The sequence below is a fragment of the Pteronotus mesoamericanus genome, unplaced genomic scaffold (genome assembly GCF_021234165.1).
Source record: "Pteronotus mesoamericanus isolate MK-2021 breed Mesoamerican mustached bat unplaced genomic scaffold, CSHL_Meso_final contig_130, whole genome shotgun sequence".
Lineage (NCBI taxonomy): Eukaryota > Metazoa > Chordata > Mammalia > Chiroptera > Mormoopidae > Pteronotus > Pteronotus mesoamericanus.
The window spans coordinates 26,926,248-26,944,059 of record NW_026555060.1 but is presented as its reverse complement, the minus strand read 5'-3'; the positions used below and the strand labels follow the sequence as shown (position 1 = coordinate 26,944,059).

Genomic DNA, 17,812 nt, shown 5'->3' with positions numbered 1-17,812 from the left:
TTCCTTCCCAATTGTTAGGAGGGCCTTCGCTTGGTAAAAAATATTCCATACATATGTAGACTCTGAATAACACATTTGGTCTTTTCCCATGCTTAGCAGGTTTTGTAGCTGTCTCTTTAGAGACCTCTGTAGATTTTTTTTAAAGTCCCATAATAGCAAAATTTTTAGTGGCCCATAATAGCTATTCTCAACTCATTGACAAAGCACCAAAACACAGATCTTTGTTCATAAGGTTTTCATTGTATCAGGTGTTGTGAGCCAAACATGAAAGCACTTAAAATCCCATTAAAGTTATAAATGAATGCATTTATTTTAAAAGGGGGGGGGGCGCGGGGAGAAACACCATCTTTAGAAGTTTGTCTCTATAGACATACTTAAAGTGAGAATATATACAATATACATTCTATGTAACTGAAGAATGGTTAACTCTTCAGGTACAGATTTCTTACTGTAGGAGCTGATGTTTGGTGCAAAAACAGGAAAACACAGCGGCTGAGTTAACTGTCAAGTCACTGCATAAAATAAACATAATATAGAGATGCTTTCAAATTTTATAAAATGACAGCTTCAGTGCTTTCTGAACATATTAAACTGACCAACACTTAGAATGCAATCAACTAGTCAGTCTAAAGACAAGTAGGCTGCGTGTCATTTCCTAATTCCAATACTGGAAGATACAGGCATTCTTTAATCATATCATTGCTTTGTTGAAAAAACAACCTGAAGTGGTGCTTTCTTTTTGTTTGGTTTATAACAGCTAATATAATTTTAAAAAGAAAAAGCTTTAAGAACCATTAAATGAATGTATTTTGATGCCTAGTCAATGACATCAAGGTGCCTTTACAGAACTCCATAACAGAAAAATAATAATCATAGTGATGTTGCTATTTTTAATGAAAGTCAGTCTAGCATAGGGTTGCCAGGTTTGGCAAATAAAAACACAGGACATGGAGTTAAAGTTGAAGTTCAAATCATAAGCAAGTTATTAATTTTTAGTGAAAATATGTCCTATGCAGTATTATGGGGTATACTTACACTAAAAATTTACTCCGTGTTTTTCTGAAATCCCACTTTAACAGGGTGTGTTGTATTTTATCTGGCACCCCTTGTCTATCATCCCTGCCACACTGCAGTTTGCTATGAAAAGCATGCAAAGCTGGATCCTATTTCCAGGGTCAAGAACAAGTGTTGGAGTTTCTGCGCTTACTCCATCTGCCAACTTAAAAACTCTGGCATATCAACAAGACCAGGAATGCTTCTTTAACAGAATAGAATATATTTCCAATTAGTCATTTCAGTTTCTTAAAGGAAGAGAGAAAGACCTTGCCCATTTGAGTCAAAGGTAAGAGCCGGCAAGTAAGAAAAAGAAAAATCTGGAACAAGCAGGAGGGGGAATTTTTATCAGGAAGTAATAGAGTTGAATCCAAATAAGTTTGAATCAAGAAAACAAAGTACTTAGCATATCAGATTCCTAGGAAACAGGAATTGGAGACAAAGAGAAAGAAAATGTAAAGAGGACATAAAGAAAAAAAGTTGTATTTTTTCCCTAGGAAAGCCACTTTTTAAAATATTCCTGATGATCAGAAAGTTAGACATTTTGTGAGAGAGAAATTTCCAGACAAAACATACCTGTTTTTTTGAAGCTCCAATTTAATAGTTGGTCCAACTCCCAGCTGATAGAAAATGTTTGTTTTTCTTCTTTCTTCCTTCTGTTAATTCACACCTTCAGGGGCTTCCTGCTCCTCTATCTCCTATAAGATGAGCTCCCACAGATCTACACCTCTGGCTTCAATAACGTTGCCCACAACCATATGAAAACCCACCTGACATGCTATATGACCAGGGCAGGTTTTCTGCTTGCTGACTCTGTCTTAGCATTTCCCTGAGTGTTCTGTGAGCATCTGGGTGTGCTATGAAATGCACATGCCTTGGCTCCTGCTGGTGTCTCCTCACTGAGATTTCAGTTTTCTTCCTGGTGACCTTAATCCCAATACATGTGGAATGCACAGCCTCATAGGGCTTGTGGCTTGGGGTTTGAGGTCTTGTGTGTTTGGACGAAAGAGGTATAAATAATGTGGTTGCTTTTGGTTTGGATTTGGACTTTGGTTTTGGTTTTTGTACTTGAGGAGAGGGAAGGATATCACAGAAATTTCATTATGCGAAAAGGATAGTTATGAGTCTTCTTGCTGGAAATAGTAGGACAATCATCAGAGTTGGGGGGCGGGGAGGGAGGGAGGAGGGAAACAATGATTTATTCCACTTATTTATGTGTTCATTGGTTGCTTCTTGTATTTACGCCAACCAGGGATTGAACCTGCAACCTTGGCATATCAGGATGACATTGTAACCAACTTAGCTACCCAGCCAGGGCTATTATTTTATTTTTATTTTTTGTGAAGTAAGAATATTTTTAGTTTGTTTTTATTTTTTATTGAATTCATTGGGATTACATTGATCAATAAAATTATATAGGTTTCAGGTGTACAATTCTATAACAACAATACATGATCTGTATATTTTATTGCATGTTCACCATCCCAAGTTGGGATAATTCTCTAACCAAGTGAGCTACCTGGCCATGGCTGTTATGTGATTCTTTAAGGGTTAAATTTTCAAAGTATGAGAAAAAGAATACAAATGAAATGAAATCTTGTAATTCACACCATGACATAGAGGGAAATTATATTTTTTAAGCCCAAGTTTCTCAAGGTTAAACTTAACCTTTGAGTTTTATATATATAGAAAGTTTATTATTGTTTTCCCTGAATTACAGATGAATAATTGGCCCAGTTTTGGACAGGGAAGTATTTTTGCTTGCTTATTTGTTTTCTTTTTTATTTGTTTTTAGTGAGCACCCTCAGAATTGAAAGTGAGTGAATCATCCTGATTGTCTTTTTCTTAGTAGGAAATGGATCCATTTGATGTGAAGCTATTCAGAATCAATGAATGCTTAGGGAAGCAAAGAAAAGGAAATCTACAATATACAAAGCATGGAATTAATCTATAGCACATTAAGAAAACACTTGATCCTCAAAATTAAGAAAGAGGAGAGCAAAATATTCAGTCCATTTTGGACTCAGTACAACCTTTAAATGATCATTTAACTTCCTCATCACCAGATACTTTCAGGGAGTGGATTTCCAAGTGTGTCCTCCTAAACACAAGGGTTTCTCTAGGGCACCTGAGAAGTGGAAGCACGCACCCCATGCCATCTCTCTTAGTCACACTTAGCCTGATCCCAGTCTCGGTCCCACTCCCAAACACAGGCACTCACTCTGCTCAAATGTTTCCCTCCGCTGGAAGGAAGCAGTGCCCTGCCATGGTTGCTCGGGTGTATCCCATAGACGCACCTTCTAGGTCCTACAGGAGCCCCTGGGGATGACTAGCCCTGTGAGCTCAGACCAGTTGATTTCTTCTACAGGCCCAAAGGTCCTCGCCTGCGTTCACAAAATGAGGGTGCCGCTGGTAACTCAGCTCATCAACAACTTAGTTATGAGGACCGAACCAGCTCACACACCCAAATGAATTAGAACAGTGCTTAGTACCTGGAGATAAACTTTTGCTATTATTCGTTTCTGTTCTTGGGCTTGGCACAAAATTTTATTCAAGGGAAAGTTTCTACTGCCTTAAAAAGTTTTTGGAAGGACTGCTGCTTCAAAACAGTACTTCATAATTTATGATGCTTTTGTCCTTTTGTCCTGTGACTGAAAGCCAAGTCCCTCCCCCTGAACTCCAAGGGTTAAAGACATTCCCTTCCTTTCCCACATTTGAATGCAGGGGTGTGGTGGTTAATGATATGAGGATGATGATGACATCACAGAAACTATTTCATTATAATCTTTTGTTTTTCTCTTGCTAACTTTCTAAAGGGAGAAACATTTTACTCATTATCTAAGCATTCGGAACTCTTTGGAGGTACACTACACAAACGCTGTTATTATCACCCACATTTGGTGAAGTACTTGGGGATTAGAAGTGTTATGTAAATGTTTACACATTATTACACTGTGGCCCAAGATCCACAGTGGGACAGCAAAGACAGCCAGGGAAGAAGCAGGAAGCCCCAGAGAGGCAATGGTTTTTGTAAAAGGTATGAAATTCTCTTTAATTTTAGCATAATGATAGTTGCATTTCTGAAGAGAGTCATTTACAGCCATTAAGGAAAGTATATATGGCTATACAAGAGAAGCACATCTGAACTAAGGATTTGCTGACTATTTTAAGCCTGGGGTTCTTAGCGAAAAGGGTGATAGAGAGTGGATTTAAAATTCTGTGAGGGGCATTTGGAATTGACTAGAAGAACTTCCTGACATAAAAGCAGCATTTTCCCCAACCAAAGCTGTCACCACATCTTCCCCAATGGAAGGAACCCCTTTCTCTTTCTTGGTGCGTTCTGCCTAAAGGCAAAAACTTGGAACTCCTCCTCCCAGCGGACAATTTTAGGTAGTAAGGTCATTACAGAATGGTGAAGCCCATTCTCTTTAAATCTTTACTCTTGTAGAGAAAGTCTCTGATTGGTGCGAGAGTGTCCCTAATACCCCTGACGCTGCCTAAACTCTTTCTAACCAAGAGAAAAAAGACATAGATCGGTGCCTTTAGCTGGTCCGTGTGCCTATGTACAATAATCATTTTGTTCAGCCAATGGAGCTGATTTTCCATTTAAGGTAATGATCTTTAGAATTTGTTTAAAAATAAATGTGAGGAAAAAAGAGTAATTTGATACAAAGAGAGAGGCTACCAAGTAAAGCTCCTGTGGCACGCAGATGCACTGGAAACCGTGATGACCAGAAAGATCACAGACGCCCCTGGACTAGATGATTCCAGGCTCTTCCAATTGCAGGGCCCTTGAGGACGGGACAAAGAGCTTCAGCGGCAGTGTCTTAGGCAGGACCTGGGAAAGTCTGAGTGGCAGTGCTTAGGAAAATAAGAAATCTACCCACTCACAAAGGAGCTACATCAGCACAGGCGGGAGAACTGTGGACACCAAAGACAAAACAATCCTGCTCTTGATATTTAAAAAATATCTGTTATGCATGGTTTCAGATGATTATTGAAAGGATGTTGTTTAAAAAACAAAAAAGGACAAAAGATATACAAGTTGACGGAGAAAAGCCCACACCCTTTTTTCTTGATGTTCAGAAAGATTCTCCCACCCCCCTTCATGTTTTTTTAAAAACACGAGAAAGAAAAGAGGGGGAAAGCAGTGTGGGAAAATCTCGGCCAGAAAACACACAGTAAATCCTAGCTTGTTAGCAGCCCCGTTCCAAATTATTTTTATAAAACAAATCCTCACAGTCCTGTAGTTACAGCCTCTGAGGGAAGCTCTAAGCCCAAGGCTGGTGTCCCCGAACCCGAACCACAGAAAGAGGAAAGAAAGAAACCTAACCAGTCTTCCGACAGGAATATGAAAGCAAAATCTCCGAGGCAGCGGGAATGCCCCAGAGGAGGACGGGGCTGCAGCTTGCCATAATCTGTAAATGATTGCGGGTAAAGTCTGGAGGCTTCAGGCTTGATCTGTGTTTGTTCCAAAAGAAAGCCAAGGAGGACGGTGTTAATAAAGAGAGATTTAACGGAGAGCTGTGCTTGGAATAAAGTGGGCTACAAAAAGGTCAAATTTGATCAGTTGGAGCAGATTACAAGGGCTTTAAAAGGTGGTGTGGAGAAATGAGCCGGGGCTGGGAAGGAATATAGCGCCAGATTGATTTGGGGGGTGGAGAAAAGCCAGGACAAGTGCTTATCAATCCTGGAAGTAAGAAGAGCTGTGCTGGGCGCCCCATCGCGCTGGCCTGAGCCAAGAAGCCGGCTGGCCGGTTCCTTCCCCTGCACCCACCCCCTTACCCCTCCTCTCGGACTGGATTCGCCTTCAGCTGCCTCTTAGACAATGGATTCCTTAATCTCTGACTTGGATCCACTCAAAGACTGGAAAGTTTTAAGGTAGGCCTGCTTTCTTTCTCTCCCATCACTGTTTCAGTTCATGGCCAAGTTCCTCCCCACCCCCACCCCAATTAAGGAGCGCTGGATGCGAAGTGCATTGCCTGTGGTGGCTTTCAGCGACAACTAGATCTGCGTGGAGGAACACTCCGTTTCGATAGGGAAACGACTCCAACACTTGTGCGAATCGAGGCGTGAGAAGTCTTGTTTCACTCCAAGAGGGGAATGCGGTGCATTTTAATGAGTGTGCACAGCTACACTGAAAGGATTGCTGACACCAGCTCCCTCACAGGAACCCGTGTGTGTTCTCTCTCTCTCTCTCTCTCTCTCTCTCTCTCTCTCTCTCTCTCTCTCTCTCTCACCCGTTCTCACATTTATTATTGTAGTTCATAGGCCCGGAAGAGATGAGAGGGGATGTAGCAAACTTTTGGGGACTTCATATTAAAAAAGGGGAACTCTTTCCAGAAAACATTATCCCCGCCCCTCTTTTAACAATCTGTGGAAATATGTTCCTCCTCCCACCTCACTTTCTCCCCAGGTCAAATTTGGAAAGCTAGAAAAACTCAGTTGACCTTAAAACGGAATGAGTAGAATTGATCAAATGAGGTCTTTCTCTGAATGCTCCTAAAAAGCTGAACTCTGACCTTTGCATCTCTCAGCGGCTCAGGAAAATTAGAACCAAGAAGCTCAAAGTGGCAAATTTCATGTTTCCTCCACCTGAGTCTCAGCTGACTCTTGGGAGAGTTCACAAAGAATTGGTAGGTTTAATGTAACACCAAATGGAATTTCCCAGCAAAAAAAGCACTTTTGGCAAGCTTTAAAATACAAAAAAGTGAAATTGAGGGATTTTTTAAAAGACATTCTGTAAGATATCAAACTGTCCTAAATATCTACCCCAAAACATGATTCCAGTGGAAGTAAATGTAGAATAGAAGTGTGTGTGTTACTGGACCTCCTTTTTCCTGACATTTATATTGTATTAATTAGCTAGTACTTATTTCCCTCTCATGAGTTCTGCTTTGTGCTTATCTACTTTTCTTATTTTGCAAAGGCACAATATTATAGAAAAGAGCAAATGGAAGAAAAAATAGCCAATATCCATCTCAAAGATTTTCTTTTTATAAATCTTTGCATCCTGCTTTCTAGGACTTTCCGTGTATATGTGTTATACATCATATTGTATGTGCCATTTTATAATCTGCTTGTTTTTTCAGGTAAATATCAAATGTATTTTCATGTTGTTACCTACCATTCATAACCATGATTTTAATGGGTAAATACAGCACCATCATATTGGTGTACATTGTTTACTAAATTATCATTTGTTGAAAACTTAGATTATTTCCAGGCCTTGACTTGTATTAACAACAACACAAGGAACATCTTTGTGCATATAGATTTTTGCTTTTGTTAAATAATTCCAAGGATAGCTAGATAAAAAGGCACAAAGAGTTTTATGGGTCTGTCAGTGACTTTTTTTCTCTCAAAAAAAAAGAAAGTTTGTGGGTTAAATTTGATTTGTAATTGAGAAATGGTGAAGTACTTCCATAAATGTTCTTACGATGTTGCTCTTAGAATGAATTTCATTCTTTACTTCTTTAACTGGATTAGTAGTCTGTTTCTAAAATTGAAATATTTCTGTTATTTTTTAAGATTTTATTTATTTATTTTTAGAGAGAGGGGAAGGGAGGGAGAAAGAGAGGGAGAGGAAAACATCAATGTGTGGTTGCCTCACGCAACCCCCGCTACCAGGGGCCGGGCCTGAAACCCAGGCATGTGCCCTGACTTGGAATTGAATTGGAGACTCTTTGGTTCACAGTCCAGGACCCAATCCACTGAGCCACACCAGGCAGGGCTTAAAATTGAAGTATTTCTTAAGACTGCTTTTAAAAATTTGTTTTTGGTGATTAACTTATTAATATTATTACACAAATGGATAACGTGGGCCATAGCTCTAAGAATATGGGCGAAGATTACAAATTTTGAAGATGTTGCCCTCCAAAGGTCGTTTTCAATGACCCCAGGTCTTAATCCACTTAAAAATCAGTGATAATGTTGCCTTTCCCTAAATGTGTCCCTAATGTAAGTGAAGTTTACTTTATTGCTAGAGTAAGTAAAGTTTCCCAAACGTGGAGTGTCAAGACCTGGCAAAGAGATACATTTTACATCAACCACTTTGGGTATGCCAAGTTCATTCTGTCCTCACCTCTTCTTGGCAAGCATAATTGCATCAGCTTTTTAACTATGTGTAATCCTTTCCTGAGGTAAGGAATTATAAAGGGGAGAGTGTTTATGAATTGAATTTTATAGTCCTTAATTGTTTACAATGAGCCTTTTCTTGGCTAATTCTGATTCATTGAACCATTGAGTCGCCAACAGTGAGTCTCTGTCTATCGTATGTGGGAGAAGTAAAGACATAGCATGAACTTATAAGTGGGACAACTAGCAGGAGAATGAAGATGTATATGCTAATGCCATACAGAGTTGTATGTGACATGAGTTTCATCCATAAAATGCTTTACAGATCCAAAGGTGAGAGCCCCCATTCGGTAAGGAACAGCAACACTGTAACTGCCCTCGTCTACTTAACAAATGAGCAGAATGCTTAATTTATAACGGTGGAAAGACTTTCAAACTTGTGTAACCGGGAATGTTTTCAGATGTTTGCTCCAGGTATGCAGCCTGGAGTTCTGCCAAACCTGTTGCTCATGAAAAGTGATCGCATGGAACAATTTTTAAATCTGCTGACACCATAATTTAGTGTTTTAAGATATGATCTGCTTCAGGGGTACAAGTTCAGGTCATAAACCTTCTCAACTATATACTTGACATCGTCCTAGGTGTATTTTGTCAAGTGGAAAATCAAAGCAGTGAAGGGTGCCATTGGCTATTTTACTGGTAATTTAATGTCTATGTTAAGGGGCATAAAAGAAATCTAACTTCCACCCCAGGACACCAACAATTTTCAACAGTGATACTCTTGACTATTGGGAAAGGACAGACACAAAAGTTTCACTGAAAGACAACATTCAAAGTCAGCTTAATCAAGAAAAATATTATTAGTGTACAGAAGAAAAATAACACGACAATTTAGTAAACCTCAAGTAAGAAGAATTTTTTAAAAACCTGGCAATATGTTTAATACAAGATTTAATGTTCATAGGTGTTACTTGGGGGAGGCGGGGAGTTGACAGTGAAGGAGGGTTAACAGGAGACAGACCTCTGAATACCTGGCCTTTGCTATTTCCCTCCCCAAGCCCCTGCATCACCTCCATGGAAGAGCCTAGAAAACCCCAAATCTAGTTTAACCATACCATTTAGAGATGAAGGAACTGAGCACACAAGATGAAGTGACTACCTGAGGTCACAGAATGCATAATGGGACAAGTTGCCACTACACCCTTCTCTTGAACTCCACCTTGTCTGCTGAGGGGTTGTATTCACCTTCACTTCTCTTCCCATCTCTCCTTTCATGATTTAAGACAGCTCAGCCCAGATCTCTCCTCAGAGTTCCCAGGCTTCTCTGCACACCCAATGATATGTCTTAACAATGACTCAAGCTAAACAGGTTGTAAACCATTTCTATCATCCCCACAAGACCCGGTTCCTTTCTGCTATTGACAAGCTTATGAGTCACACAGCCAGCGAGCCAGGTACTCAATTGGAAAGCTAGGCATCCTACCTAATCCCTCATTTTCCTTCTAATTTCATTCACATGGTCACCATCTCCTGTTGATTTCAGCTCCTTAACATCTACGGATTCTTCACTTTTTTTCACCTTTCCTTGCATTTATCTTGTTTTGCTCAGAAATCTGCACAACTTCCTAACACATCCCCCTGCTTCAGTTCTTGCTCTCACAGTCTCATATTTTCCACACGAGGGGAATGAAAACACTTCAAAAGCCATTAATCATATCATGTGACTTTTCTATTGAAAAGCCTCCCATTACCGTTCAAATTAAAGTCAGTGTCCTTATTCTAACCTATGAGACCTCATCTTACCTGGTCCTGACTACCTCTCTAGCTGTACTTGTCCCTCTCTCCCCACAGACCATGTTGCTCTAGCCATTCTGGTCTTCTCTTTGCCTCAAGTAAGCCAAGCTTCCTTAGGATGTTTGCACAAACCACTCCTCTTCCTACCTGGAAATCTTTGCTATTTGTAGGTCTGGAAGCTGCTTATCATATAAGTCTTAGCTCAAATGTCATCTTCTCAGTGAAGTCGTCCCAGACTCCATGATTTAAAGTCACTCAAAAGTCACTCTCTAGCATATCTCCCTGATAGGTTGAACCATTTAAAATTGCCAATATTCAACCATTTTTGACCTATTAAAAATATTTCACTTTTGCCCTGGCTGGTGTGGCTCAGTGGATTGAGTGCTGGCCTGCGAACCAAAGGGTCACTGGTTCAATTCCCAGTCAGGGCACATGCCTGGGTTGCAGGCCAGGTTGCTGGTATGGGGCATGTGAGAGGCAACCACACGTTGATGTTTCTCTCCCTCTCTTTCACCCTTGCTTCCCCTCTGTCTAAAAATAAATAAAATCCTTTAAAAAAATTTCAATTTCACACGGTTCAATTAATATTCTCATCATAGCACTTTACCAATACCTGCTATTTTTACATGTATTTATTTATTATCTCTGTTTCTCATTAGAGTATATGGTTTGTATCGTTAACTGGTATATACTAATTCCTAAAATATATCCCAACACATAACAGATAATGAATGAGTGAATGAATGAAGTGGTCACTGTTTGTTCCTCATTGACCTTATACTCCCTAAGGCCAGAGACTTTTGTTCACACTCTAATGCCAATATTTACCACAGTAGTGGTGGTATATTATGTGGAATGAATGAATGAATAACTAACCCACTCCTAACTCCCAGTTTACTAATTCTATCTCCATATCCTCATTTCTGTTTCAATCGGCAAAGTGTCTGAATTTTATAACATGGAAAATTTTTACATTCCCTGGGCATCTGATAGACACCTATTATTCAAGCAGAATTTACTCCTTCTACACAAGAGGATGATCTAGGTTGGAAATGGACAAACTTTTATAAGGACAAAAGGGTAAATACTTTAGTTTTTGGTGGTCACAGAATCTCTCTGTTGCAACAATTCAGTTCTGCAATGTAAAGTAAAATAGCCACAATATGTAAATAACTAAGCTTAGGTGCAATCCAATAAAACTTTATTTACAGAAACAGGCAGTGGACTGGATTTGGCCTCTGGGACATTGCCTACATTTCAACCTATTATCTAATGATTTGACCCACAAGAAAATAGAAGTGTTTTGGGTGTATAGCTGGGAAGATGTTTTCAATCTCCTCTGACAAAGAGTATTTCATAAAGTTGCCTTATTATTGGGAAAAAAGTTTTTTAAAGATCTTGGTAATATTTCAAAGGTCAAAGATGTTTTAGATCATGAGCACTTTATCTCACAAAGATGATTATAATCTGGGGAAAATTCATGGCTTACTCCATCCCTGAAATGTTTGGATGAGCCTTAATGCTATATAACAAAATACACTTTGACCTGTTCCCTTTCTGAGTGTGTGAGAAACTCCCAGTAATGAGAATAGCACATGTTGATGGAAAAAATAGACCAGACCCTGACATGTTTGGCCTCCATTCCTTCTTTTTCATTGCTTTCTCTAGCTTATTTAGGAGATGTTCTCCTTTCAAATGCCTGATAAATCTCCTAAGACGAAATCCAAACTCACAGAGGAAAGCTTGCGGTGTATTTTTGAATGAATGCCATGTGTAGATACTCTTCGGCTCACATTACATGACATCTTGGAGATACTTGGAGGAAGGACAGGTTACCTGGAAGCTCTGCTGGTGTCCCCTGAGGGTAGGCTGCCATCTGAAGTTTAGGGTTAGTCTTAGAGGATGAGATAAGAATTATGAATGCTTTCTATATGCCAGGTATTATGCTAATAATAAATAATAAATGCTTTGTATTTAATATCTCATATAATCTTTGCAACAACACTATGAAGTAGGTGCTCCCATTTGTCACAATGAGGACTTGGTTTTTACTAACTGAGCCAGAGCACTTAGAAAACGATGCCATATACTGTTCTGACATAGCACCTTTCCTTGGTACATTGGTAACTTGACGAAGCATGTTGCCTTAACTGTGCCTCAGATGGGAAAAATTTGCACCACATTATTCTTCCTTTTCCCACAGGGAAGTTTGAAGAATCATGACCCACTTACTATGGGGTACTTTAAAAAAACCTTTGCAAGAACAGGGGGAAGTAGGCTATGGGAATAGAGAGAAGATCATGTAATAATTCTCTAAGTAGAATGAATTACTGTATATGTTTATGAAAGTGAACACAAAATCTGGGCCTCTTAAATAATTTATTATATTGGAGAATAATCTACTTTTCACAAAGCATGACTAATGTAGCACATGATATAACTGATAATGACAAAGGTTATTATAAGATCACATAAAAATGCAATTGCATTTTCATCTCATTCCAGCATTCAAAAAAACAAAAATACCCTCATGAGTTGTTTCCATTCCATTAACACAAATAATCAGTACAAAAATATTCATTGACAATTACTTTTCTCCCTCCTGAATGGTCCTGTTTCCCTAGTGGGTTGAACCAGCAACATATCAGGGACAAAAACAACAAATCCAGAGAGTTCGAAATTTCAGAGAAACGCAAGAAGAAATTCTTCATGAAATCTACAAAAGGTCAGAGACCACAGTGGAGCTATTTTCCCAAAATAGGAAACCACCTGCTACTTTTATTCCAACATTTGGGAATAGAGAGCAGAAAGTGCCACTTGTCTCCCTCCACTCCCCAAATACATGTTCGGGCTCAAAGTCCCAGAATACTAGAATCAAATGCTATAGGCTGTGCTGTAGGAGAGGGCAGGTATCCTGTCTGTTCTTATGCACAGCCCCTGTGTTTAGCTTCTCTCTGCATTTTAATGCAACAGAACAAGGTACCTCAAGAGATCAACCACCCAACCTCCTTTATTCGATTCTATCTTAAAAATATCTCCGTTCCCCACACTCCATATTTTTCCTGAGGACTTGGACTTTTTTCCCACTGTGTCTGCAGCAGTGTCCCGTCCGGACCCTGGTTTGCTACTTCCTGATTTCACCTGAGAACTCTTCACAAAACCCTCCTTGCTTCCATCCCACCTCCCAAGGGGAGGAAAGTGTCCTTCCCCTAAATGCTCATAGCACTGAATCTAAACCCGAGACCTCCAAAACGCAAGTGCATGTTTTCTCCTTTATCATCCTTATATATACCTTTGTTCCATTAGTAGGCTTTAAACTCTGTGAAGATAGATAAGCTCCATATCTGATTCGTCGTTGTGTCCACTTACATCCTGTGCCAGAAACTGCACCCATCGTATCCCCAGACACTAAAGTTTGCCCGGCCAGAATTTGAATGGACATCGCATCCTCACTGTAAGATATGAGATTGAACCAGATGATGTATCTAAGGATTCTCATTCATAGAATTATATGATCTGTGTGAGACAGAACAAAGACGTGCTCTCCCACAAACCTCAAGTCCCACCTCTATGCCATACCATGCATCCTTTGCCCACACCACAGAGTTTTTCTGGAAGCAAAGCAATTCTCTTTATATTGATTCTCATTTTCCTTCACAGATCTTTTATTCCCAATCCTTCGGTAGAGTTGATAGACTGAACTACAAACCTGTTTTCAGATGTGCTGTCCCTGAACTCAGGCTATGTTATAAATCAGCTGTTGCAGGGATGCATTCTGCTGACACATACTGACATTAGCAGTCATGTGACTATTCCTGCAGGGCTGAATATTGCAATCTAACCAGATTGCAGGTGTTACCCTTAACCACAGCTTGGGAACTCCATTTTCTTTTTCATTGCACAAGTTTTTCATTCTTATAGAGACACAAATGCCTAAGCCAGAAAAAAAAACAGTTAGAGGCCTGTGGAAATGGCACTTTTATATAGTTTATTATGATTCCTGGTTGGGATAAGTGAAGGATTTTGAAAACTGGAAAAATGTTGTCCTCATTTAAATTTGGCAATTACAAATGGAACTTAATGCTTCTTCTGAGCCTTGGCACAAGGCTTCCCACCATCATTATCTTCATTATTGACCATAACAACCATTAGTGAGTGCCCAAAAGCTGGAATGCTCCTCTTCTCCAGGAAAACACATGTGCTTAAAGGGTTTGTTCTAACCTGAGCTCCTAAGTGTAACTTTGCCTGATAACCCTATTCAAATCAGCCACTTGCCTCTTTGCAATTCCCTCAACATTTAGTTATCACTCTACAGAGATGTGGTTTAAATAACTATTTGGAGTGTGGATTTTTTTGGATAATGATTGACATATAACATTATCTTAGTTTCAGTTATACAACACAATGACTTGATATTTGTATATATTGAGAAATGATCATCACATTAAGTCAACATCCATCACCATACATACTTAAAAATTTGTTTTTCTTGGATAATCTCTTTTCAGTTTTCAAATATACAGTATAGTATCATTAACTATAGCCACCATGTTGTATCCATCCCTAGGACTTACTTCATAGCTGAAAGTTTGTACCTTTCGACCCCTTCACCCATTTAGCATACACTCTGACCTCTGGCAACCACCAGTCTGTTCTCTATATCCATGAGCCTATGAGTTCAATTTGTGTATTGCTATTGTTTTGTTTTAGATGCCACATATAAATGAGATCATACAGTATTTGTCTTTCTCTGACTTACTTCAGTCGGCATAATGCCTTCAAAGTCTGTCCGTGTTGTTGCAAATGGCAAGAGTTCTTTCTTTTTATGGTTGAATAATATTTCACCGTGTATCTGTACCACATCTTCTCTATCCATTTCTCTGTCAGTGGGCACTTGGGTTGCTTCCATGCCTTGGCTATTGTAAATAATGCTGCAATGAACATTGGGGTGCATATATCTTTTTGAGTTAGTGTTGTCATTTTTTTGATAAGTGCCCAGAACATAATTTCTGGTTTGTATGTATGTTAAGACTATTTTTAATTTTTTGAAGGACCTCCATACTGTTGGGCATCTTTTCATGTACCTGCTGGTCATAGGTATGTCTTCTTTGAAGAATTGTCTATTCAGGTTATCTACCTATTTTAAAATTGGGTTATGTGGGTGTTTTCTTTTTTGTTTTGCTGTTGAGTTATATGAGTTCTTTATATATTTTAAATATCATGTATTATCAGATATATGATTTACAGATACTTAACTCCCATTTGGTCAGTTGCCTTTTCAACTTGTTGATAGTTTCCTTTGCTGTACAAAATGGAATGTGTTTTTGATTTACTTATCTCTTTTTTGGGGTTACAAAATAACTTCCAGGAAAGCAGAAACCATATCCCCATTAGACGGCCCAGGATGATAGGGTGTTTATGAAATGTGCACATTCGAAAGACATAAAAAATACAATTCTTTTACACGCAGATAGAAACTAAGATTGGATACTATTAAATGTCATTATGCTCAGGGAACCTAAGAATATTTGGGTCCTGATGTAGACCCCTCACTAACAAGTTTCCAGAAGGAGTAAGGGTGGAAGGACCAAGATGGGACCCAGCAGATTCTTAACTGAGGATTCTAAAAACCATTTGTTTGGGAATCCCTGGAAGGGCTGGAACATTCTATAATACTTAGCTGGCCTTCTCCACTGCCACTTCTGCCAAACCTAGACCCTTGTGGCCTGAAAGAAACTATGACAGATGGAAGCACAGTAATACTGTAGAATTAAATGTGCATTGGTTCAAAAGCCCAATATATATAAATTTAATGAGATGGACTGGACTGTTAGGACACCCATTTTTTTCCTAATCTAATCTAGAGTGTTCCAAATAACTTGTGCTCTGTTTTACATTGAAACCACAGTCAATTGGTTAGAAAAGTTCCAGATGCAGGTAACCACATAGGGGATGTTTCAGGTACACTTTACAATTGTCTATACCAAGGGTTGGCAAATTTTTTTCTATAAAGGACCACTTAGTAAATACTTTTGACTTTGCTGACAAACCATATGGTCTTCGTCACAACTACTAAACTCTGCCATTGTAGCACAAAAGCAGCCAGAGACAACATATAAATGAATGGGCATGGTGGGATTCCAATAAAACTCTATTTACAAAAACAGGCAGAGGGCTGGATTTGGCCCACAGGCCATACTCTGCTGACTCCAAGGTTAGCCAATGGACCATATATGCTCCACTGAGATTTAGGCCTTTCAGAGCCAAACAGCCAGGACAACAATAGGGAAATCGAACCAGAAAAAGCAACGAGAGAAAATGTTCCCCTCATGTTATGCACTGAGCTGGCCTAGGCTGTACTGAGGTTGATCCCCTGGGAAGATGAGAGTATACAAAGAGTGAAGGAGGGGTGATAGTTAGACTTTCTCTGACTGGCCCAGGATCACCTTACATTTGGCTACATGGAGGCAAGCGCAGAGCACACTACCTTTTAAGGAAGACTCAACACTTCTAACCCACCTGACCTTGACAATAAGCTGGAATCTCATCAAGTCATAGCAGAAACTCATCCCATTGGGGAAGGGGGCAGATTATGAAATGAGACTAGGGGAGGGAAGAAAACCAGATCCTTGAAAAACGTGCCCCACAAGGATTACAGGAGTTGTGGAAGGAAGGCAGCCGGCGTAATTTACTGCCCATTACCCAGGAGAGCAAGAAAATGACTTCTTGAGGAAATAAAAGTTGACTTTCAGTGCCTTTGGTCTGTATCCACAATTGCTGTCTCATTACCACAAAATCAACCTCTTCTTTAGGATGTGGTCAGGCATTTTATTATTAATCAAAAACAAAGCTCATTCCCAGATTGAATGTTAGATTGAAAACATGCATGATCAGAACAAGCGAAGAGATTTAGCCTCTCATAAAAGCCCCCATTTTCTACTTATAACAGATACCTCTACAGAACAAAAATACTATTTTTGAAGAGATTTAGGATTATGAACCGGCCCCAGGCCAAATAAAGTATCATGGTTTTTCCAGCTTCCTCATACATTATAAGGCTCTTCAGAGAGATTAATCAGTTATAGCTTTCTAGAAATTTTAAACCAACGTAATTTCACATCCGGGAATTTACATTTTAAGGCTTACTTGCAGCTATGCAGCAGAAAATAGGAGGGTGGGAGAGCAGCAGAATTCAGGTTTTGAGAGGAAGCTGGGAGAGGCTTTCTGCATCACTGCCCCCGCCCCACAACCAGGTTCTGCCTTGAAGACCTGAGTCAGGAACACTCAAGTGTGAGCTGAGTCCTTCCTGAGTATGAAAGCTCTCTGTACTCTCGATCTGAATAATTACCACTTTACAATCAATTGCCCTTAGATTACTGGATCAAAAAGGTCAGTTTCCTTTGTCAAAGAACTAGAAGTAGCAAGAACAGGGCTTCAAGAAAATCTGGAGAAGAAAGTGGTTTGAGGCAGGATTTCTTTCTGAAAGACTTTAATTTCATTGTAACTTTTTCCTGAATGGCAAAAAACCTCCTTGAGTACCTGCCCTCACCCAGATTCCAATCAGATCCCCTCGTCACTGCTGCCTCTGTCCTCTTTCCTTGCTGTCCCCTCTCCCTTCAAGGAGCAGAAGGCAGATTTCACTCTAGGCACCTGGCATTGGTGATGAAGGACGGGGAGTGGCCGGAAGGAGCAGCACTGCATAGATCAGAATTTTCTCAATTTCATTACTGTAGGAAAGGAAGGGTCTTTATTGTCATCTTTGAAAGCGGGCTAAGTGTACTTGAGGAAAATAGCTCCTGAGGACATAGATTTTGTTTTATTAAAATCCAATAACTAGGTTGGAGAGTAAAACCTGTGTCCCTAGTCCCTGGATGAGTATTTGCCTCAC

The 17,812-nt window shown here is 39.6% G+C and overlaps 1 protein-coding gene across 2 annotated transcripts in view; it reads left to right on the top strand.

The window, feature by feature from the left end:
* The first annotated feature begins 4,062 nt into the window (after positions 1–4,062).
* CELF2 (CUGBP Elav-like family member 2) overlaps positions 4,063–17,812 on the top strand; it is a 496,281-nt gene continuing 482,531 nt past the window's right edge. Inside the window, exon 1 of one of the 2 annotated variants that reach the window (XM_054593851.1) lies at positions 4,063–4,090. Coding sequence is in view for 1 of the 2 variants with exons in the window: in XM_054593805.1 (XP_054449780.1) it covers positions 5,882–5,934 (53 nt within the window). In the remaining variant the exon portion in view is untranslated. Of the gene's footprint in view, positions 4,091–5,764; positions 5,935–17,812 lie in introns of those variants that run through there. The other variant, XM_054593805.1, reaches the window with a different exon arrangement.